Here is a 25,852-nt window from a genome sequence, read left to right as displayed (position 1 = left end):
GGAGATCTACATTCCAGCAGGAAAAACACTGAATAGATTACACATCAGTAATAGAGTCTTACGTATAAACACCACCCCCACCTCAGGGCAAATGCCACTGCCAAATACTAACCCGCCACTCATGAGGCAATACAACCACTAAAACAACAGTCATAAGAATAAGGAAATAAGATAAAGGTAATTGAAGGTTGGTATTTCACTTCAACATCGTGTATTATGTCTATTTCACTACAGACCACCTAAGGGAAATGATTAATTTGATTCTTCTCTTTTTACTGACTCTTGACATATACTCCCTGATGAGCTTTCCTGAAGTGCCAAAGACGGTTGTGTTCCAGCTTGTTCCTACAACATCCTGTCAAAGCAGATTGTGTGATGACAAGGCTCATTGCCAAAATTGCATGGCATTCGTCATAATAGTCGGACTCATCTTATTCAGTCATAAAAATCCCCATATGAGTCACACACTTTGTCAGACTTAGTCATCTGACCAATAACTTTGAGATACTCTGGCAACAAAAGATCCCATTTTGAGTGAATGTATAGCAGATATAAAATAATTAATAGCAAAACGGTAATGATTTACTTTGACTACATATCCATAATGCATTATTTACACATTCACAAGCATTTCATGAACGTGTTATAACATGTCCCAAACGCATTATTAAAAGTTAATGAGATATATCCATAGTATATCTATAGCACATTCATGTCATGCATTAAAATAGCTCATATTTAGGTATCTTAATAAATGCATGATTTCAATGACAGCATGGTGTCAATCATTATGGCTGTTCTCAAAAGTGTGCTTCTGCCATACCAGTGTTAGTGAATATGCCAAAAGGCCAAACCGTGTTTTGAAAATTATGCTGATACTGTATATAGCCGGCAAGTAATAGCCCCATTTCCCCCATTGGCCAGTATAAGCCTGTACCTTACCTCCTTCTCACTAAGGTCAATGATGCATGAAGATCCCCACAGGGTTGAATCCTTTGAACATTTTCCAGATCAAAACATGTAGTTGAGGATCATGTTATAGCTCATTAATGACTTATTTGGGACTGGGGGGGCAGTATTGAGTAGCTTGGATGAATAAGCTGCCCAGAGTAAACTGCCTGCTACTCAGGCCCAAAAGCTAGAATGTGCATATAATTAGACGATTTGGATAGAAAACACTCTGAAGTTTCTAAAACTGTTTGAATGATATCTGTGAGTATAACAGAACTCATATGGCAGGCAAAAACCTGAGAAAAAAATCCAACCAGGAAGTGAGAAATCTGAGGTTTGTAGGTTTTCAAGTCTTTGCCTATCCAATATAGAGTGTCTATGGGGTCATATTGCACTTCTAAGGCTTCCACTCAACAGTCTTTAGAACCTTGTTTCAGGCTTCTACTGTGAAGGGGGAGAGAATAAGAGCTGTTTGACTAAGTCAGGCGCGCGGCCGTGAGAGCGAGCTGCATTCCTTTTAATTTCTATGATATGATAAATTATGATTATTATTATGATAAAAACATCCTAAAGATTGATTCTGTACATCGTTTGACATTTTTGTACGAACTGTAATAGACCTTCTTTTGACTTTTCGTCTGAACTAATTGCTCGCACATTGTGCATTTGGATTACTGGGCTAAACGCGTGAACAAAAAGGAGGTATTTGGACATAAATTATGGACTTTATCGAACAAAACAAACATTTATTGTGGAACTGGGATTCCTGGGAGTGCATTCCGATGAAGATCATCAAAGGTAAGTAAATATTTGTGATGCTATTTCTGAGTTTTGTGACACCTCTCCTTCTTTGGAAAATGGCTGTATGTTTTTCTGTGATTTGGCACTGACCAAACATAATCGCAAGGTGTGCTTTCGCCGTAAAGCCTTTTTGAAATCTGACACAGCTGTTGCATTAACCTCTTTCAGCTAGGGGGCACTATTTTAGGTTTGGAAAAATAACGTTCACAATGTAAACAGCCTATTTCTCAGGCCCATATGCTAGAATATGCATAGAATTGACATATTAGGATAGAAAACACTCTAAAGTTTCCAAAACTGTCAAAAATATTGTGAGTATAACAGAACTGATATTGCAGGCGAAACCTTAGAAAAAGCAAACCAGGAAGTGGCTTCTATTTTGAAAGCTCCATGTTCCATAGCCTGTCTTCGCTCCATTTAAAGGGATCTCAACCAGATTCCTTTTCCTATCGCTTCCTCAAGGTGTCAACAGTCTTTAGACATAGTTGCAGGCTTTTATTTTGAAAAATGAGTGAGAAGGTTATGCGTAACAGAGTTTGGGCAGCATTCTGCAGCGATACACAATCCCATCTGGTTTGCGCTTAGTGGGACTATAATTTGTTTGATGTGAGTCTGTAAGGAGAGTTTACAGTCTAACCAGACACCTACGTATTTGTAGTTGTCCACATATTCAGTCATAAGTCAGAACCGTCCAGAGTAGTGATGCTGGACGTGCGGGCAGGTGCAGGCAGCTGTGCATTTGGTTTTACTTGTTTTTAAGAGCAGTTGGAGGCCACGGAAGGAGAGTTGTATGTCATTGAATCTCGTCTGGAGGTAAGTTAACACAGTGTCCAAAGAAGGGCCAGAAGTATACAGAATGGTGTCATCTGCGTAGAGGTGGATCAGAGACTCACCAGCAGCAAGAGCGACATCATTGATGTATACAGAGAAGAGAATTGAACCCTGTGGTATCCCCATAGCGACTGCCAGAGGCCCGGACAACAGACCCTCCGATTTGACACACTGAACTCTTATGAGATAATTAGTTGGTGAACCAGGCGAGGCAATCATTTGAGAAACCAAGGCTATCGAGTCTACCGATGAGGATGTGGTGATTGACAGAGTCGATAGCCTTGGCCAGGTAAATGAATACGGCTGCACAGTATTGTTTGTTATCGATGGCGGTTAAGATATCGTTTAGGACCTTGAGCGTGGCTGAGGTGCACCCATGACCATCTCTGAAACCAGATTGCATAGCGGAGAAGGTACGGTGGGATTCGAAATGGTTGGTAATCTGTTTGTTGACTTGGCTTTTGAAGACCTTAGAAAGGCAGCGTAGGATAGATATAGGTCTGTAGCCGTTTGGGTCAAGAGTGTTCCCCCCCCCTTTGAAGAGGGGGATGACCGCAGCTGCTTTCCAATCTTTGGGAATCGCAGACGACACAAAAGAGAGGTTGAACAGGCTAGTAATAGGACTTGCAACAATTTTGGCAGATCGTTTTAGAAAGAAAGGGTCCAGATTGTCTAGCCCGGCTGATTTGTAGGGTTCCAGATTTTGCAGCTCTTTCAATACATCAGCTGACTGTATTTGGGCGAAGGAGAAATGGGGAACATTTGGGCGAGTTGCTGTGGAGGGTGTAGTGCTGTTGACCGGGGTAGGGGTAGCCAGGTGGAAAGCATGGCCAGCTGCAGAAAAATGCTTCTTAAAATTCTCAATTATAGTGGATTTATCGGTGGTGGCAGAGTTTCCAATCCTCAGTCCAGTGGGCAGCTGGGAGGAGGTGTTCTTATTCTCCATGGACTTTACGGTGTCCCAGAATTTTTTTGAGTTTGTGTTGCAGGATGCAAATTTCTGCTCTAAAAGGCTAGCCTTGTAACTGCCTGTGTATATTGGTTTCTAACTTCCCTGAAAAGTTGCATATCACGGGGGCTGTTCGATGCTAATGTAGAACGCCATAGGATGTTTTTGTGTTGGTTAAGGGCAGTCAGGTCTGGAGAGAATCAAGGGCTATACCTGTTCCTGGGTCTACATTTCTTGAATGGGGCATGCTTATTTAAGATGGTGAGGAAGGCATTTTTTTTTAAATAACCAGGCATCCTCTACTGACGGGATGAGATTAATATCCTTCCAGGATACCCGGGCCAGGTCAATTAGAAAGGCCTGCTGGCTGAAGTGTTTCAGGGAGCGTTTGACAGTGACAATGCACTGGATTAACAAGAAGAAGCTTATAAATGATATAAGACACTTGTATGTTCATGAATGTTTAATATTACGAATATTTATTTAAATTGCGCACCCTGCAATTTCACCGGATGTTATCGGAACACCTAGCGGAACACCTAGCCCTATTAAGGAAAGAAATAGCACAAATTACCTTTAGAAGCACACTTGTTAATTGAAATGCATTATATGTGACTACCTCATGAAGCTGGTTGAGAGAATGCCAACAGTGTGCAAAGCTGTCATCAAAGTCAAGGGGGGGTATTTGAAGAATCTCAAATATAAAATATATTTTGATTTGTTTCACCATTTTTTGGTTACTACATGATTCCATATGTGTTATTTCATAGTTTCGATGTCTTCACTATTATTCTACAATGCAGAAAATAGTAAAACATTTAGAAAAATTCTTGAATGATTGTTCTAAAACTTTTGACCGGTAGTATACATTGTATTTTTTGCACATTACCAAACTTTAACAACAAGAGAAATTAATCATCACAACGTTCTTTCCATTTTGTTAGGATGGAACAGTCAGAGGTCACCAACCACAACATAGCTTCAGCATGTAAATCAGCTAGAAAGATGTTTCGGCATCGAGTAATTGTCTCTAGCTAGCTCCCTCCCAGTTAGGGGGAGTGATGGAGCTCATCACATTTGACCCAAGTTAAACAATTTAAAGGCAATGCTACCAAATACTAACTGAGTGTATGTAAACCTCTGACCCACTGGGAATGTGATGAAAGAAATGAAAGCTGAAATAAATCACTCTACTATTATTCTGACATTTCACATTCTTAAAATAAAGTGGTGATCCTAACTGACCATAGACAGGGAATTTTTACTGGGATTAAATGTCAGAGTTTAAATGTATTTGGCTAAGGCGTATGTAAACTTCCGACTTCAACTGTATATAAATTGTTAGTCATAAAATATGATGTCTCAAGCTCTATCGATCTATGAGTAATTATGAAATTCTCTCCTATGCACATCATTGTACTGTTGGGAAAACATTTACAGTTGGTGACCGGTTAATGAGAGTCGGTTAGTCGGCAGCAAAATCTACAGACATTTGCATCCCTACATTACATCAAAAAGTCAGATTTCATAACCTAATACATCCAATAATAAGCACAGAGCTCTGTTGACATGGCAGTGCAGGTTTCTCATAATAACTTGAGGATTTTACCTTTTTTGGTAGCCTTCTTCATAGTTGTTTTCACAGCTCACATCAATATAATTATGTTGACACGAGTAAAATGTAAGGCTGTAAGGCTGAAAAAAAAAACGTTGGTATACGCTCAGTGCTCTGTTGACATTTCACAGAGATATGCTTGTTGTGAGAAATCTTCAAAAATTACCTGGAATTTCAAAATGTGAAAGTACTACACCCCATTTTACCACTACATTGTTTTATTTCCTGCGGATCTGAGAAGATGACGAGAAAATGAACCTGACAGTTAGCTGTTAATGAGTTACGGAAGAGTTCTTCAACAAAGCGATTTCATCCGTAAAATGTACCTTGGGCCCAGTTTTTCAGAAGTGATCTATTTCAGCTATCGGATAGGATTAAATTAATGATTTGTCCATTCTATTTCTATGCATTTAATCCTATCCAATAGGCTACGTGAAATCCAGATAGATAACTTTAGATACAATTGGGCCCTGAGTATATAACTCTATAGGGAACTTCATGCACCATTGACATCACTGAGAAGGAGAAGAAGAAAAAGAAGAATGTAAAGTCAAGGGCCTATACCGGCCAATGGGGAAATATATAGGCTATATATCAGCACAAGTTTCAAAACTTGGTTTGACCTTTTGGCATATTCAGTAACACTTGCGATTTTAATATGAAAATATTGGTGCGGCAAACTCAACAAAGCTGATGACATGCACCAAAACCAGTACCAGTACAGTTTTGAACCACAACCACACACGTTATAACATTTGGGTTATCAGTTTATGGCTACTGTACTTCCCATATCTTTAGCTCTTATTGCATGGAAGTCGAGCATACTTGTAGAGTAAACAAGCTAGCTAGTAATCGGTCTGAAATATTGCGATACTGCCTGCATGGGTCTACCTGTCTTTTAAAAAGGGGCCCGTTAACAATATGCAACTTTTATAAGATCATTATCTCGCTTACATCAAATATAACTAACCCTTCTTCTACATGTGATTCCATGGGTATTACAGTCAACCATCAAACATCAACAATAAGACAGGCATATTATGCACCTCATTTTCGAAGACTTTGAAACACGGAAACTATGGATACAACTTCTTCTACGCTCATGCATTATTACAATTAATTTGCGCACCACTAGAAAACCCTGCATTAGCATTTTTCTGTTTGCCGATACATTCTGAAACAAATAAACCATATTACTGGCCTGCTAATGTGCCTGGACCTTGCAAGCTAAACTGCTGAGAAAAAAAAACATAACTGATCCACATGGTTGCCCAATCAGGCAGGCTAGATGCAGTTATTTCTAAATGAATATGCATTCAAAATGCCAGGCTTTTGAGCAGTTATTTAAATGACATTGGCTATTCACTACAGTTAACAGCCTTAGGCTAGAATTTTGTACTCACTTGAAAACAATAATGGCATTCTTCATTAAATGTTGTTGTTGTAGCCATGGTAGGATACATTTCTTGTCCCTAAAAGAAAACAATAGGGTAGCTGTTCAAGCTGGTACCGGGGGACTGGGAGGGAGCACACTCAGTGTAGGCTACCTATGATTTCTTAGTCTGTTGAAACTATTTTTTCCTTTCACTGTGTAAATTGACTTGATATTTTCACTGCAGTATTAAGCTTAACATTGAGTTTATGAATTATGGGCTAATATGCATATGCTTCGAACTTATTCACCAGCCTGATAAACTATGTGAAGGTGATGTGTCGCACTGCATGATGGTGGTCACACTAGATACTTACTGGTTTTCTGATCCACGCCCTACCTTTTGAGGTGTCTGTGACCAACAGATGCATGTGTATTTCCAGTCATGTGAAATCTATATACTAGGGCCTAATTAATTTATTTCAAATCTTTGAAATTGTTGCATGTTGTGTTTATATTTTTGTTCGGTATACTCCACGAAGACAAAACCGTTTGGCATAGAAATACCACATTTTCAACAGGTAACATTTTTTAAAATTAAACAAGTGGTCGATTTGGTAATTTGAGGGCAGGAAAGGGTTTTTAATAAGCAGCGTGCAGTGGGATGCGGTGATCAGTAGATTGACTGGTGCAGGACTGCAGAATGATAAACTTTCCTCTAGTGTGGATGCCACTGGATGCCACTTTACCGGATGTATAAATGTGAAGCATCTAGTTAGTGTTGCCACTCACTACCAAATATGGTGATGAGAGGAAGCCCAGTTGTCAGCAGTGAAGATGGATCTCTGCTCATTTTCTCATCGATGAAACATTTGATTGCCATACAGTTTTGTTTCCAAAACAAGAATCTGTAACAAAACAGTGTGGTCTGTATTTGCCAAAGTTTCCAAAAATTACGTTGTTTATGTCACCAATCCCGCCAAAGATGGTGCCTCTTCCTGTTCGGGCGGCGCTCAGGCGGTCGTCGTCGCCTGCCTTCAAGCTGACACCGATCCCCTTTTCTGTTTCAGTTTGTTTTGTCTGATTAGTTTCACCTGTTTCTTGTTTGGGTTTTGTTTTGGGCTTTTTAAACCCGGAAGGCCCGCCGGCTGGTGTGTGTGGATTATTGTGGATTCCGTTTTTCCGGACAGTTTCGTCCTGTTTGTTGGACTGGGTATTTATGCGCCCTTGTGTGTGGCGTGACCATTACTCTGTTCTTGGAATAAAGATCCACATTTTGAACTACTCTGCTCTCTGACTCCTCCACCCACTACTCCTAGAGGCCTTTACAGTTTAGAAGGTGTGCAAGGGGCAAATTGAATTATTGTACACATGCACTTCAGAATTGTATTAGTCACATGCGCCATATACAACAGGTTTCAATTTACAGTGAAATACTTACTTACAAGCCCTAACAAACAATGCTGTTTAATTAGAACTCTAGGGGCAGTATTTCATTTTTGGATAAAAAGACGTGCCCGTTTTTAGCGCAATATTTTGTCACGAAAAGATGCTCGACTATGCTTGATAGTTTTGGAAAGAAGACACTCTGACGTTTCCAGAACTGCAAAGATTTTCACTGTGAGTGCCATAGAACAATATCTACAGGCAAAACCAAGATGTTTGAGTGACCAGGAAATCAACAGGATTTCTGAAGGCACGTTTTCCATGATCTCCTTATATGGCTGTGAATGCCACAGGAATGAACGGACACTTCCTATCGTTTCCCCCAGGTGTCTGCAGCATTGTGACGTATTTGTAGGCATATCATTGGAAGATTGGCCATAAGAGCCTACAATTACCAAGTGTCCCGCATGGTGTCTGCGTGGAAATTGGTGCGCAAAAGTCAGGTCCCAGTATTTTTCCATCCGAATCAGAGAAGAATGCACGCTTCTAGGACTGGCATTTCAATGAAGAGATATATGACAAAACACCTTGAGGATTGATTCAAACAACGTTTTCCATGTTTCAGTCGATATTATGGAGTTAATTCGGAAAAAGTTCGACGTTTAGGTGACTGAATTTTCGGTTAGTTTCGGTAGCCAAATGCATAGTAACAAAATGGAACGTTGTGTCCTACACAAGCATCTTTCAGGAAAAACTGGACATCTGCTATGTAACTGAGAGTCTCCTCATTGAAACATCTGAAGTTCTTCAAAGGTAAATTATTTTATTTGATCCCTTTGCTGGTTTTTGTGAATGTTGCGTGCTAAATGCTAACGCTAAATGCTAAGCTAGCTATCACCACTCTTACACAAATTATTGATTTTCTATGGTTCTAAAGCATATTTTGAAAATCTGAGACGACAGGATTGTTAAGAAAAGGATAAGCTTGAGGACAGGCATATTTATTTCATTTATTTTGCAATTTTCAGAAATCGCTAATGTTGCGTTATGGTAATGAGCTTGAGGCTGTAGTCACAATCCCGGATCCGGGATGGGGCGGCCTAACAGGTTAAAAAATATGAATAACAAATAAAAGTAACAAGTAGTTCCTCATGGAACTCCCTCTCCCGGATCCGGGAGAATTGTCACCAACTGACACTAATTAGCATAACGCAACGGACCAAAAATATGACTAGAAAATATTCATATTCATGAAATCACATGTGAAATATATTGAAACACAGCTTATCCTTTTGTTAATCATCCTGTCACCTCAGATTTTGAAATTGTACTTTACAGCCAAAGCAAGACAAGCATTTGTGTAAGTTTATCGATAGCCTAGCATAGCATTATGCTTAGCTAGCAGCAGGCAACCTGGTCACGAAAATCAGAGAAGCAATCCAATTAAATCGTTTACCTTTGATGAGCTTCGGATGTTTTCACTCACGAGACTCCCAGTTAGATAGCAAATGTTCCTTTTTTCCAAAAATATTATTTTTGTAGCCGAAATAACTCCGTTAGTTCTTCACGTTTGGCTGAGAATTCCACCGAAAATTGCGGTCACAACAACGTGGAAAAATATTCCAAATTAGCTCCATAATATCGACAGAAACATGGCAAACGTTGTTTGTAATCAATCCTAAATGTGTTTTCAAATATCTATTCGATAATATATCAACCGGGACAGCTGTATATTCAGTAAGACCGGGAGGAAAAATAGCTACCTCTGTCTATTACGCAAGAATTACTCTGAGAGCCCTCAGCCGGACACTTACGCAATGTAGTCGTTTACACTCATTCTTCAACATAAAGGCGTGAATCTACGTAAAAATGCTGGAGACACCTTGGGGAATACGTAGAAAAAGGATTTGGTTGATAGCCCATTCACTGCTCAATAGGGACACATCAGATCGCAGAGCTTTCAAAACATGAGTCACTTCCTGATTGGATTTTTCTCAGGCTTTCGCCTGCAATATCAGTTCTGTTGTACTCAGACAATATTTCTACAGTTTTGGAAGCTTTTGAGTGTTTTCTATCCTAAGCTGTCAATTATATGCATATTCTAGCATCTTGTTCTGACAAAATAGCCCGTTTACTATGGGAACGTTATTTTTCCAAAAATGAAAATAGTGCCCCCTAGTTTCAAGAGTTAAGAAAGAGCAGCAGTAAAATACCACAAAGACTATATACAGAGGGACCGGTACAGAGCCAAAGTGCGGGGTGGGGGGGTTAATGCAAATAGTTTGGGTAGCCATTTGATTGGATGTTCAGGAGTCTTATGACTTGGGGTTAGAAGCTGTTTAGAGGCCTCTTGGACCTAGACTTGGCGCTCCGGTACTGCTTGCCTGCAAGGGTGGCTGGAGTTTGACAATTTTTAGGGCCTTCCTCTGACACCACCTGGTATAGAGGTCCTGGATGGCAGGAACCTTGGCCCCAGTGATGTACTGGGCCGGACACATTACCCTCTCTAGTTCATTTGCGGTCGGAGGCCGAGCAGTTGCCATACCAGGCATTGATGCAACCAGTCAGGATGCTAATAATAATAATATATAATATATGCCATTTAGCAGACGCTTTTATCCAAAGCGACTTACAGTCATGTGTGCATACATTCTACGTATGGGTGGTCCCGGGAATTGAACCCACTACCCTGGCGTTACAAGCGCCATGCTCTACCAACTGAGCTACAGAAGGACCTCGGTGGTGCAGCTGTTGAACCTTTTCAGGATCTGAGGACCCATGCCAAATCTTTTCAGTCTCCTGAGGGGGAATACAGTGCCTTGCGAAAGTATTCGGCCCCCTTGAACTTTGCGACCTTTTGCCACATTTCAGGCTTCAAACATAAAGATATAAAACTGTATTTTTTGGTGAAGAATCAACAACAAGTGGGACATAATCATGAAGTGGAATGACATTTATAGGATATTTCAAACTTTTTAACAACTCAAAAACTGAAAAATTGGGCGTGCAAAATTAGGGAGAGGTTGTTGAGGGAGAGGTTGTTGTCTTGGCACCACGGAAATGTGCAAATAAATAGAATCTCACTAGCTCATGCTTGGCTCTGCCCACCTCCTTGCTTGTTCTACCCACTATAATGAATTTGCTCCTCTTGGAAACGTCAAGATCTGGTCTCTGTTTGCTTCTACTGTAAATCAATTGAGCACTGAAGATGGGCTTTTGCTGGCGACCTAGTCTCCCTATGAGTGACAGCTCCCTGAGCCATACACGCAAAACCAGAGAAGATTAATGAATGCCTACACTAATTTCTCTGTCTGCCTCTCCACCACAGAAAGGAGAGGCTGAAACAGCTGCATTTTGGAGCTACCTTACTCAACGGAAATGTACCAAAACAATGGGAATGCAACGGCGTATGCTATATTAGATCAAGCATTTAAAATAGATACAATTTTATTGTTTGCTAACTGATATTTCATATCACAACAATATATCATAACAGAATTGCAGGCAAATTTCATGAAGATTTTTTTTTTTTTGGGGGTCCCGTGACTAAACGCTACCATTCACTAGCACTTTTGATTACAGCCATGACACTACACTGTTATTGTAATGATGCTTCTATTAAGATGACTAAATACTGTATGCCTTTTCATTATCCTTGAATGCAGTTGGGACCCGTTACAACACATTCATGAAATACTTAGCCACCACGGATGTATTACACAGCTATGTAGTCAAAGTAAATGACCAAATAATGCATGTAACAGAATAATACATGCCACTTTATCATTGTCTCCTATTCTGTCACGCACTCAAGGTTCAGTTTCTGCAAATAGTCTTTTCCCTGCCGTCTAAAACCTGGGAAAGGCAGACTCACATTTTATTATCTTTATGATACAGGGAAGACATGCATGCCTGTGTGTAGAGGCAGTTCATATTTCAATAATATTGACTTTGCAGCTTACAGGTGTCATGAGCTCTTTATTCCAAAGTTCAATTACCAAGTTCAATTACTAAGTACATAGCATGAGTGGATTATGTGATTTACCTTCTTCCTTTTGCAAGTGACTGCATTACCTTTTCTATTTACTGAAAATTAATGGTGGCCTTAGACACAATGGTATTTCCAAAATGGACAAAATACCGATATGGACAAAATAATAGACAAATGATAAAGACAAATTATTTTTAGTAGTGCATTTACAGATTTATTTTGAACATACAAATCTATGAAACACCGAAAAATAAATTACATGTGTTTCACATTAATGTTGCATACATACGAAGGGCATCAGAATCACATAGCAGACATGCTCTCCCTGAAGTGACTTTCTGGTCCTGTAAACCTCTGAAGAATGTCCCTGTGAAAATGCCTCATGAGCTTAGTTCAACATTCGTACACCATTAGAACCCAAAATATAAACTTTTTTTTTACGCCAATGTTTGTAAACAAAGTAAAACACTGTATAGCAACAAAACATAGTTAACTATAATTTTGATGTCATGACGGTTAGTCCTTGCATCCATAGCCCCGCCTATGAATTTGAGAGTGGCTACATTTATCCAGGCCCATTCCTCAGAGGTGGAGTGGACACTTATTGTTTTCAATATTTTCCTTCTCTTTGCTAATACAGAGCCACTGGCTCTGAACCAGCAGATATCATACATGGCTTTTAGTTTAATGTTTAAAAGGCAATATAAAGAACATTATTTGGCACTTATATTCCACATTTGCTTCCAGGGAAAATATACATATTCTGCCTATTAAAACCTGCATGATCCCAAATATTATTGAACAGTATTTCCATCAGGGTTCTTTCCTGTATTTCAGAGTTCCGGGTTCCCAATTTCCAGAATCATCCTCTGCTCCCAACATTCCCAGGTGTGGCTGCTGTCAGCTGATGAGTATGATGTCATCATTGCTTGGAGCCCTGAAACAGAACAATCCAGTCATAATCCCAAACAAAAAAAAGTTGACTGTCATTCCAGAAAATCTTTTACTAGCTTCAATCACCCATAGGGAAAAACCACATTATTTTACATGTGAACGCGTAAAGCAGGCTACCCTTACATGTACAATGTTTTATAATTATCGACTGTCTCATTGAACAGAGGACAAGCAGTGTTTCCCTTACAAAACTTGCTTGACATAAGGGGAGCTCGAACCCATGGTTAATGAGCACTGTCACGTGAGGCAACTGCTTTAGCTAAGTTTGCCACCAGGAAGCAATTATGTTGATGGTACATCATGACAGCTATATGACAAGTCCATATGGCTCTTCAGCTTTTTAGTTTTTTTACAATGTACAATAAACTTGTTGCATTGACCTCTTTTCTGTAAAAGCACATGGATGTGTACAAAACAGATGAGAAAAAGTGTAGGATTTTGACATGTGAGAAAATGTGCCTTTTTGAATTGTGTCTAACATTAGTAGCCTAGTCAAGGAAGCATCATCATCATCATGCAATTTTGGCACTCTACTTGAGACAGACCAAGAGGAACAAAAGTCAACCTTGAATTTTGAGGTCAAATATCCCTCTGGTGGCCAAGGGCCTATTTTAAGAAATGCCATTTGTTGGTGGATATAAAGTTTTAGATCTTTGATAAGATGATGCAGCATTTGTTCTGACAGGAAATAATCCATTGTCACCTGGTGAGGTTAGCATAGGGCTAACATGTGGCAGGTTATCGGATGAGACCAACTACAATGTAGGTCCAGGTTAAACTTATTCTAATGTTCACAAGTATGGACCCTAGGTTGTCTGGTAAAACTTCAAGCTTTGTGTTTGCATTCCAAATGCCACGCTATTCCATTTGTAGTGCTATGTCGGGAAAAGTGTGGCATTTGGATGTAGTCCCTGAAAGTTAGAATGTAGAACATTTTGAAAAGGCTTATATTTCTTGTTAATACAATGTAAAGGAAACACCGAAGTAGTTGCCATTCATTTGCAATGCCCAACATGATGATTAGTTGTTGGCAAAGTTGTACAGTGGAGGATGAGCCCTCCTTATAAGTACATAATGTTGTTCCAAATCCCCAACTACAGTCTCCTTTCCTTTATCATCCAAAGAAAATGTCCAAGGGATCAGGGTTAATCCAGGTAAAGTGCTGCAGTATACTATACATCAAATGACTCATGTAGACCTGGGTCATATTCAGGGTTGGGGAGTAACAGATTACATGTGATCAGTTAATATTTACCTTTAACAAGACAAGTCAGTTAAGAACACATTTTTTACAATGACAGCCCACACCGGCAAAACCTGGACAACGCTGTGCCAATTGTGCGCCGCCCTATGGGACTCCCAATCACAGCCGGTTGTGATAAAGTCGAATCAAACCAGGAAGTCTGTAGTGACGCCTCAAGCATGGAGATGCAGTGCCTTAGACCACTGCGCCACTCGGGAGCCCAAGAAAATTTAACTCAGGAGTTAAATGTAACCCGATTAGTTTTTTTGTAATCACTTACGCTATCAGGACAAATATTTGGGAAAACTAGATTACTTTAATTACTTTTAAATTCAGTGAAGAGTTTTGCAAAACAAATACATTATCACCTTTGAGAAAACAATGACGTTGATAAAAGTTAGTTCCTCCTGAGCGGGTCTGACCCCAAGTCAGAGACCATTGATGGGCTCTGACCCGTGCTGGATGTGGCAGGGGCTACAGTTCATTACAGATTACAAAGGAAAACCCAACCGTGATCTGCCTGACAATGCCTCTACCATACATACTCAATTAATTTAATGAATGCTTTGACAACATTGAGCCGGGTGTGAGAGCCGTCACCAACCCAGAGGATTGGGTGATCTCGCTCGCCGAGGCCAATGAGAGAAGGGTCTTTAAAATCAGGTCAACGCCGGCAAGGCCACTGGCCCCGATGGTATTCCAGGGTGCGTTCCAGGTCTAATCTTCACATCTGTAATCATGAAGTGCTTTGAGAGGCTGGTTACTCCACACATTAACTCCACCATCCCAGCCACCCTAGTCGTACTCCAATTGGCATTACGCCAACAGATCCATATACAATGCAATCTCAATTGCTCTCCACGCTGCCCTCACCCACCTAGATAAGAGCAATACCTGTGAGAGAATACTGTTCATTGACTACAGCTCAGCGTTCAACACCATTGTACCGTCCATGCTTTGTCCATGCTCTGTCCACACCATTGTACCGTCCATTCTCGTCATCAAGCTTAGGACTCTGGGTCCTGGACTTCCTGACGGGCAGACCCCAGGTGGTGAGGGTAGTCAACATCACCTCCGCCATGCTGACCCTTAACACAGGGGCATGTGCGCTTCGTCACTGCCTATTCACCCATGACGCCATCACAAATTATTAAGTTGGCTGACGACACGGAGGTGGTAGGCCTGATCACCTACAGGGAGGTGGTCAGTGACCTGGCAGTGACCTGGCAGTATGGTGCCCAGAGGAACAACCTCTCTCTCAAGGTCTGCAAGACCAAGGTTGGGGACTACAGGAAACAGGGGTGGTGGGGAGAGGGGCAAGCTCGCCCCCATCCACATCGGCGGGGCGGTAGTGGAGTAGTGAGACAGCTTCAAGTTACTCAGTGTCCAAATCACTAAAGACAAATGTCGTCAAGGAGGCGAGCTTGTGTGTCTTCCCCTCAGGGAGGTTGTAGTTTGGCATGGGCCCTCCAATCCTCAAAAGATTGTACCATTGAGAGCATATTGACTGGCTGAATCAATGCTTGGTATGGCAATAGCACCGCCCTCGGTAGCGTGGCGCTACAGAGGGTTATGCAGACAGCCCAGTACATCCCTGGCACCAAGCGCCTTGCCATCCAGGCGGTGTAAAAAGGCCCGGAAAAATCATTAGACTCCAACCACCCAATCCATAGACTATTTTCTCTGCTGCTGCACGGCTAGAGGTACCAGTGCGTCAAATCCGACACCAACAGGCTCTTCACAGCTTCTGTCCCCAAGCAATATGACTGATAAATACCTACACGGACTGAGTTACCCTTGTATCTTTGTAATAAAAGGTCAATCTTTGCACATTCACAGGGCCCTACACTCACTCCATAGTTTGCTGACTCACATTTATGACGCTCCACACCAGCTGCTACTCTGTTTATCTTTTATCCTGTTGCCTAGTCCACTTACCCCTACAGTATCGACAATCACTCGAGTATCTCTGCACGTTGTAAATATCGTATTGGAACTGACTTAGATTAGCTGCCATAGATTAACATTAGAAGTGCCCATCCAAGAAGGCTCAAGGTCATTGGCCACAGATAGTTATATGACGGCATTTTATCTGCCATAGCTTTGATTGGACTGATCATATCAACATCATACTTTCAAAATCTTAGCTAGCAGTCATCATGAATCAAGTCAGTCTACTGGCAAATCCTTCTCAATTGAAGAGAAATAAGTAAAAACTATTGGTGCTTGTCTGTCAGGAACCTTACACAAGTTGTAAATTCAACAATTAGTGGTTTGGAAGGAATCAGTTGCCAACTGCAAACGTTGCACAACAATCACTAGCCTGCTATTTCAGTGGAAAGGGTATGGTCCAAGTCAAGGTTTAAGGGTCTTTGATAAGCTTAAAATGATAAAACATTCACCCGCAACACACCATGGGCCAGAAAAGGTTGAATACATTGGCCATGCTGTTCAAAACAACTGGAAACGCAGAAATCTCAGGAGTTCAGTAAATTCAAGACAACTGGAAAATACGTTTTAAATGGTCATCCAACTCGGAATTCCAAGTCGGGAACATAGAGGTCCAAACATGTATTGTATGCTGCTACATAAACTATGTAGTAATATGCCAGGGAGATATGTATAGAGTAGCTAAGAAAGTAATACTAAGTGTATGTTGTGTAGTAAGCTGTTAGTAGCCCATGTGCCTCATCCTAATAAGTTGGTCCCTTTCCCCTTCATAACTTAGTCTACTTTTCTGACTTGGTGGTGCACATAAAAATAAAATACATTTTTTATTTGTTAAATGCACTGAATACAAAAGTAAACCTTACCATGAAATGCTTACTTAGAAGCCCTTAACTCTATTTCTTGAACCGTATTATTGGTTAAAACCTCTCTGGGATATGTGGGATGGTAGCGTTCCACCTGGCCAATATCCAGTGAAAATGCAGAGCGCCAAATTACAAATAAATTACTATAAAAATGTAACTTGGATGAAATCACACATTCAATATATCAAATTAAAGCTACACTTGTTGTGAATCCAGCCAACGTGTCAGATTTAAAAAATGCTTTACGGCGAAACCAACGATGCTATTATCTGATGATAGCACCCCAGTAAACAAAGAGAGGAAAGCATATTTCAACCCTGCAGGCGCGACACAAAATGCAGAAATAAAAATATAATTAATGCCTTACCTTTGACGCGCCTCTAACAAAGAGTACACTATATTCGATCCTCATTCTGAACAGTGTTACTTCTTCATTTCTCAAAGGAAAAACCTCAACCAATTTCTAAAGACTGTTGACATCCAGTGGAAGCGATAGGAACTGCAGGAACGTCTATCTGAAATCTGGATTACCAATGAAATCTCATTGAAAAGAGAGTGACCTCGAAATAAAAAAAGAATATCTGAACGGTTTGTCCTCGGGTTTTCACCTGCCAAATAAGTTCTGTTATACTCACAGACATGATTCAAACAGTTTTAGAAACTTCAGTGTTTTCTATCCAGATCTTCTAATAGTATGCATATCTTAGCTTCTGGGCCTGAGTAGCAGGCCATTTACTTTGGACACGCTTTTCATCCGGACGTGAAAATACTGTCCCCTGTCCCAAAGAAGGTAAGTAAAAAAAATAACAATAAAGAGGCTATAAACAGGGGGTATCGGCACAGAGTCAATGTGCGGGGGTACAGGTTAGTTGAGGTAATTTGAACATTTGTACTGTAGGGGTAAAGTGACTATGCATATATAAACAGCGAGCAACAGCAGTGTAAAAATCAAAGGGGGTGGGTGTCAATGTAAATGTAATCCAGGTGGCCATTTGATTAGCTGTTCAGGAGTCTTATGGCTTGGGGGTAAAAGCGGTTAAGAAACCTTTTGAATCTAGACTTGGCACTCCGGTACTGCTTGCCGTGCGGTAGCAGAGAGAACAGTCTATAACTTGGGTGGCTGGAGTCTGACCATTTTTTAGGGACTTCCTCTGACACCACCTGGTATATAGGTCCTGGATGGCAGGAAGCTTGGACCTAGTGATGTACTGGGCCTTACGCACTACCCTCTGCAGCGCCTTACGGTTAGAGCATGTAGCCTGTTTTAGAGAAATATAATTAAATATTGGGAGAGATTTCATTCTCTGCTTATGTCCCCTTTATTTATCCTATGGTTCTGACTTGGTGTACAGGGAGAGTACTGTTCTGAATTCGGTTGCTGTACACTTCAAGTGCTGAACAAATAGTTGACTAAGTCCGTCCTAGCTCACTCATTAATGTCTTAATCAAAATTACGGATTGCCTCTTATCCACTCGTCATTCATCCCTTTGCCATAGTTTGTACATCTCAAATTGTCAGTAGAAACATTTGTTTTATCAAGGTCAGCCATATTTTTTTAAAAAGGCAGTAAAAATGTAGGCTGAATGTACAGTTTCGCTGCCAGAAAAGTTTTCGCTGACACTGCCGCAACACCTGGCTAAGAATTCACTTCATGGTGATAAAAAGAAAGCTCTGCTGTCGGGACAGCTTTTTATAGGCCCTAACAGTTTGTGGGCACTGTTACTCACAGTTGTAGTGCAATTCATGTATTGATTCGTCTGGCATGCATCTAAAAAATAATAATCTGCTAAAATCACCACTGCTAGACAACCATTTATGTATTGCCATAGATTTTCAAGTAGAGGTCAAAGTCAAACTGGAACTCAGCCACGCAGGAACAGTCGCCATCTACTTGATAAGCAACTCCAGTGTCGATGTAGCCTTGTGTTTCAGGTTGTCCTGCTGAAAAGGTGTATTCATCTCCCAATGTCTGGTGGAAAGCAGACCGAGGCAGGTTTTCTGCTATGATTTAACATTGTGCAGCCACCACCATGCTTTAAAATCTGGAGAGAGTGGTACATGTTTTGTATTTGCATCAAACATAAAACTTTGTATTCAGAACAAAGGACATTTCTTTGGCACATTTCTTGCAGTATTACTTTAATGCCGTGTTGCAAGTTTTTATTGTGTACAATCTTCCTTTTCACTCTGTCAATTAGGTTAGAATTGTGGAGTAAATCAGTCCTTAAATTTGTAAAATCGGGAAGTGCGATCAAAAAGTGAGTGCGATAGAGCCTTCCAGGTCACGCCCATGATACCCAAAAAATTAATATATATATATACGTATATATTTTATTTGTATTTTCTTATTAAGCACTGCATGCAATATCGCTTTTGCATAGAGCAGTTGAGTAGAGGTGCGTGAAGAAGTTGCACATTGAATTTCTTTGTAGCCTAGGGTCCAGGATGAAAATAAAATGTATTTCATGCAATTCTACATCATTTTACATGGCTGAATCTTTTTTAGACTGCACAAATGATAGGATACTTTGAAACTGACAAACAATCTGATAATAAAAATGACTTGACTCCACCAATAGCTTAAACGTGTGGAGACAATGTACAATGAGGAAATTCTTAAAAAAATACAAAGAAAACTTTCCAATTTTACTGTCATATCCAATGATGTACAGCTCACTCACCAGTGATGGCCGATTGATTGCTCAATAGGTGGTGTTGCTATTTACACAAATAATATTATTTATGTGTCTCTGTTAAAGGCTACCTTCAGTCCTAAATTTTAATGGTTGGGTCCAAACTCAAAAATAAAAGTTATATGAAGTGATCGTCCACCCTCCGCCAAGAAGTGTGTATTAAACAAACTCATTGATTTAATGAAAATTTGTATTACCCCAGAGGTGTTGATCGCCTGAGATTTTAATCTTGCATGGGGAACGCAGGATGCTGACTGTTTAAAGGATTTTTGTACTGATCGAAAATCGCCCCATCTGATTACAGTTTTTTTTACATATCAAAACAAATCATGCCTTAGCATTAAAAGTAGGAAAAAGATTGAAACAATGCTTCTCCCTCTATTGGATTTTGGTGATATTGTTTACATGCATGAAGCAGGCTCTTTTCAAACCCTTGGATGCAGTCTACCATTCCGCAATACGTTTTATCACAGGTGACAATTTTAGGACTCATCATTGTAGTCTGTATAAAAATGTAGGATGGACCACTGTCTGTAAGAGAGCTGCATTCTCTTATTTACAAAGCAATCTTATAAAAACTGCCTCTATATGTAACTTCCTTAATTAAGTTAAGAATCATAAGTTACCAAACCCGTTCTCATTAATGGATAACACTAGAGATCCCTTCGGTCTCCACAGATTTGGAAAAATGTGCATTTTGTTTTTTGCCCCGAATGTGTGGAACAGAGTTCACAGCAGTTACATGTGCTGGTGTCACACGGGCTGTTGAAATTGATTGAGGACCTCTGTAGTTGAATGTGATTGCTTTTATTAAATGTGTTTACTTTGTTCTTGTGTGCTGAATTACAGTATATTGCTTTAAAAAACACGTATATGTTTTATTATTCTGTTATTGTAATGCATACAGGGCTCTTGTAAAATATTTTAATCTTTAATCTGTGACTCCCTGTTTTAAATATAGTTTAAATAAAAAATAAAATAGGCCCATTGAGAATTTTTTCCATCAGGAGCCATTTGTTTTCCGATTTGAGTTGCCACAACTTCCCGAGTTACACCAGGAATACACAATCCCTCCATCAGTGCTCAGACTGTCCTCAGTTGGCTGAGAGAGGCTGGACTGAGGGCTTGTAGGCCTGTTGTAAGGCAGGTCCTCACCAGACACCGGCAACAACCCCCATAGGCGACATGGTTGTCGGTGATGTCTGTTGAGGACCCGCCTTACAACAGGCCTGCAAGCCCTCAGTCCAGCCTCACTCAGCCTATTGTGGACAGTCTGAGCCCTGATGGAAGGATTGTGTGTTCCTGGGGTAACTCGGGAAGTTGTTGTTGCCATCCTGTACCTGTCCTGCAGGTGTGATGTTCGTATGTACCGATCCTGTGCAAATTTACGTATTAGGGTACCTAAGGTTTGATTATAAACCTTGTTTGACTTGTTTGGAAAAGTTGATTGGTAATCTTTGGGTAATCGCATGGTGTGCTTTCATCGTAAAGCCTTTTTGAAATATGACAGCAGCTGGATTAACAAGAAGCTGAGCTTTATTTTGATATATTACACTTGTCATTTTATGAAGGTTATCGTCCCACCTGCCCATAAGAAGTTTTAACTAGCAGCGATGAAGTGAAGAATGGTGACGAAAACCAACAGAACCGCTAACGGAAAATCTACAAAGGCTCAGTCCCAACAAGCAGCAGCTAGCGCCACTTTGAGTACTGACAACACTTCAGACACCCACCAACAAGATTCCTCCATGGTAGTGAACAAATGAAAAAGGCTGTAATAAAAACATTCAACAATCATTTTGACAGGCTCGAAACAAAGTTTTAGTCCCTAAAGACAGCACAGGTCGAACTGAAGAGCAGCATGGACACAGCCGATGAGGCAGTCTGACAATGACACCCGGATCGGAGGCCTGGAAACCACCTGCTAGCAGCTTTAAAAAACTTTGAAGGCAGGAGTTGCAGGCTGAACAGCAAACTTTTTGGGATTTGGGAGGACGAAGAACAAGTTAAACCACAGAGTGTGTCCAAGCTCATTCCCAAGCTGCTGGGCAATGTCAACTTCCCAAAGCACTTCATTGACCGTGCACACCACTCTCTGCAGGTGAAGCCCTCACTAGGTGCCAAGCCGTGCACCATAATAGCAAGGGAAAGGAAAAGGAGCTCATCAGTGAGCTATGGAAAACAAAGGTCAAATGGTTCTCATTTTCTCCGACTACACCATGGAGTTGAAGGCACAACGGCACGCAATCCAAGATGTCATGCAGACCATGAGAGAGGTGGAGGTGAAATACAGCCTTCGTGTCTCTATTTTGGTTTGGTCAGGGTGTGATTTGGGTGGGTATTCTATGTTCTTTAGTTCTATGTTTTGGTCGGTTATGGTTCTCAATCAGGGACAGCTGTCTATCGTTGTCTCTGATTGGGAATAATACTAAGGCAGCCTTTTCCCCTTTGTTATTTGTGGGAAGTTGACTTTGTTTGAGCCATTATAGCCGAAGTTAAGCCTCACGGTCATTTCCTTGTTTTGTTGGCTACATTTTCTATAAATAAAAGGAATATGTATGCTCACCACGCTGCACTTTGGTCCACTTCTTACGACGCCTGTGACACTGCGTTTCCCAGCAAAGCTGCATATTCATCACAACGGCATGACAAGAGTTTTCACCAAGCCCGAAGAGCCTGCAACCTACTTATCAAAACTACAGCAAACCCTCTGCAAAGCTGAAATCACTCGCAACAAATTACTGGGATGTTGACTGAGCAAACAGTGGTTTTTACATTGATTCATAAGCAGTAACGTATTAATTTGTCTATTCTAGCCATCATGCCTGGCGGTCCTCATTTACGAGAGATGGAGAACAGTGCTTAATTTGGGGAAGCAGTGGCGAGGGGTAGGTTTCTCTGGTGTCTGTTACGGTGTTTGGTTGTTTTCTGCAGCCAGAAGTTTTATTTTAATTTGTACATAATTAAGATGTTAAATTTGAAATCATCTTGGATATAAATGTCAGGAAACGATCTCAGGAATCAGTCAGATGTTAAAACCTGTTTGGGATAGGGGCAGTATTTTCACGTTCGGATGAAAAGCTTGCCCAGAGTAAACTTCCTGCTACTCAGGCCCAGAAGATAATATGCATATTATTAGTAGTATTGGATAGAAAACACTCTGAAGTTTCTAAAACTGTTTGAATGATGTTTGAATATAACAGAACTCAAATGGCAGGCGAAAACCCGGGAAAAAATCCAACCAAGAAGTGTGAAATCAGAGGTTTGTAGTTTTTCAACTCATTGCCTATCAAATATACAGTGTCTATGGGGTCATATTGCACTTCCTAAGGCTTCCACTAGATGTCAACAGTCTTTAGAACCTTGTTTGAAGCTTCTACTGTGAAGTAGGGGTGAATGAGAGCTGTTTGAACCAGAGGTCTGGCAGAGTGGCATGAGCAGATCACGCTCATCTGAGCTGATCACTTTGTCTGAACAGTCGCCTGGACAAAAGGCGATTTGGACATAAATGATGGACTTTATCGAACAAAACAAAAATTTATTGTGGAACTGGGATTCCTGGGAGTGCATTCTCATGAAGATCAAAGGTAAGTGATTTTTTATAACACTATTTCTGACTTTTACTGACTCCACAACATGGCGGGTATCTGTATGGCTTGTTTATGTGTCTGAGGGCCGTACTCAGATTATTGCATGGTTTGCTTTTTCCGTAAAGCTTTTTTGAAATCTGACACAGCAGTTGCATTAAGGAAAAGTTTCTATAATTCTGTGTATAACACTTGTATCTTTTATCAAAGTTTATTATGAGTATTTTTGTAAATTTTGGCGCTCTGACAATTCGCCGGATGTTTTCGAGGCACAACTTTAGATCCGTAAAGCGCCAATGTCAACTGAGATTTTTGGATATAAACATGAACTTTACCGAACAAAACATACATGTATTGTGTAACCTGAAGTCCTATGAGTGCCATCTGGTGAAGATCAAAAGGTTAGTGATTCATTTTCTCTTTCTGCTTTTTGTGCTGGAACTCCTCTTTGGCTGGAAAATGGCTATATGTGTTCTTGTGACTAGGCTCTGACCTAACAATCATATGGTGTGCGTTCGCTGTAAAGCCTTTTTGAAATCGGACACGATGGGTAGATTATCAAGTTAAGATTTAATTTGGTGTATTGCACTTGTGAATGTATGAAAGTTACATATTTCAAAACATATTTTTGAATTTCGTGCTCTGCCTTTTCATCGGAATGTTGTCGAGCCTAGCCATAAGAAGTTGTAAAGGTGTCTCAAGCACGCTCGCAAAAGGTGCTTACACTTACTGTAAGAAACATACGTACAAACCATGGTGCAGCGACATCTGAGCTCCAACTGGATTTTAAGTTTAAAATTGTCACTTGTCTCTTTCGTAAAAACACCCCTTGTCACCCTGTTGAACGTCTATGGCCCCAGCATTGACAAGCCACAATTCTTTCGTAATGTTTTTGATTTGCTCCCAGATCTTAGTACCACTAATCTAATAATTGTAGGCAATTTGACAGACTGTCTACACGTACGCCATCAAATATCACCTCTGTCCAGGTTCTGATTAATCTAATCAAATTCAGGAATCTAGAGGGCCTCTGGAGAATGCAACATCCCACAGACAGACTACTCAGTCATTCTACTCTCATGTTCACAAGTCTTATTCTAGAATCGACTACTTCCTAATAGTTTCCATACTAATGTGCTTAGTTCAAAATACCATAGCATCTTAATAAGCGACCATAGTCTAATTGTTGTCCCCTCAATCTTTCTTTATGAACATAATAGAAAGAGTGGGAGGCCTCGGCGCACAACTGAGCAAGAGGACAAGTACAATAGTTTAATTTGAGAAAGACACCACAAATCCTAAACTGGCAGCTTAAATTAAATAGTTCCCGCAAAACAGTCAATGGTACTGAAGTAATTTACAAAATAAGGTACCCAATTTGTAGTTACGGTCTTGTCCCATCGCTGCAACTCCTGTATGAAGAGCTGTGTGTCCTCCAAAATACAACTCAGCCAAGCCACACTGCTTCTTGACACAATGCCCGCTTAACCCAGAAGCCAGCTGCACCAATGTGTCGAAAGAAACACTGTACACCTGGTGACTGTATCAGAGTGCATTGCGCCCATCCAGCCGCAAGAGTCAACTGCGCGACGGGACAGGAACAACCCTGCCAATCAAACCCTCCCCTGACCACGCTGGGCCAATAGTGCCCCACCCCATGGGTCTCCCGGTAATTGCCAGCTGCGACAGACTTATTCGAACCAGGATCTCTATTGGCACAGGTAGCACTGCGATGCAGTGCCTTAGACCACCGCGCCACAGCACAGAATTTAACAAAAGTATTATGGTGAGGGTCCATGTTTAAGGTACGAGTTAGCTTTAGTTTGGTAGCTGGCTAGCTATAGCTGGGCTACTTGGAAAAGACGTGAACCTAGCTAACTCATTTTGGAACATCAAAACAGATCGCCTACATTGAATTTAAGACAGATACAATTTCAATTTTGAATAAGGTTTAGAACCAAAATATGTTGAGCTTCAATGTTGTCGGGATATACCATTAGCTAGCTAAACACTTGTGTAGCCAGCTGCTGCTAAGATAAGAGTGGCTAGGTTAGAGTTTTGCATAACAGCTCAGGAACATAGACCAGATCATTCCCCCAATGGGGACATGCGGCATTTCTGTCATCTTAATTCAGTCTCTTTCTGTTTCTCATATAACAAAAATGAGAACAACCCCAAACAACCTCATTGTTTGCTGAAAAAGACAATTAGAAACATTCTCTGCTAAAGCAATACCCTTCAAATATTCAAAAAGGAAATTATCATATTTAATCTTTCTCTGTGATGTGGGTGTCCCGGTTGACAACTTTGTGGAATTTCAAAGAGTGCCTATTAGATAATGCTAATATTTCAGATCCATCTTTACAAGAAAACCAGCAAACCAATCGCGGCGCCATCTGGTAAACATTTAGGGAATGTGGTTCTCAGTTGAGGTCGCAAATGTCATTCAGGAACATGGAGTATAAACGGAAAAACAAAACAAAAAAAACACGAACCTATTAGAGACAAATTAGTTAGGGCACACTACCAAAATTAAATACACAGTTACAGTCAAAGTATGTGTCGTAGCAGAATCAGAATTAGTTAGGTAACATTGATAAATAAGATGTTTGATCTACTTTCATAAATATGCTTATGTGGAAAAAGTGACTTGGGGCCCAGAGAG

General features: G+C 40.6%; 1 protein-coding gene across 2 annotated transcripts in view; it reads right to left on the bottom strand.

The window, feature by feature from the left end:
* Positions 1–11,887: 11,887 nt before the first annotated feature.
* Positions 11,888–25,852, bottom strand: part of mcoln2 (mucolipin TRP cation channel 2) — a 54,177-nt gene continuing 40,212 nt past the window's right edge. For both annotated transcript variants that reach the window (XM_035774572.2, XM_035774571.2), the window contains exon 14: positions 11,888–12,833. In XM_035774572.2, coding sequence (XP_035630465.1) covers positions 12,797–12,833 — 37 coding nt within the window. In that variant the 3' untranslated portion in view covers positions 11,888–12,796. The remainder of the gene's footprint in view (positions 12,834–25,852) is intronic.

The sequence above is a fragment of the Oncorhynchus keta genome, chromosome 8, assembly GCF_023373465.1.
Source record: "Oncorhynchus keta strain PuntledgeMale-10-30-2019 chromosome 8, Oket_V2, whole genome shotgun sequence".
NCBI classification, from domain to species: Eukaryota; Metazoa; Chordata; class Actinopteri; order Salmoniformes; family Salmonidae; genus Oncorhynchus; species Oncorhynchus keta.
Note: the sequence above shows the minus strand (reverse complement) of the source record. Positions and strands in the feature narration are given on the sequence as shown.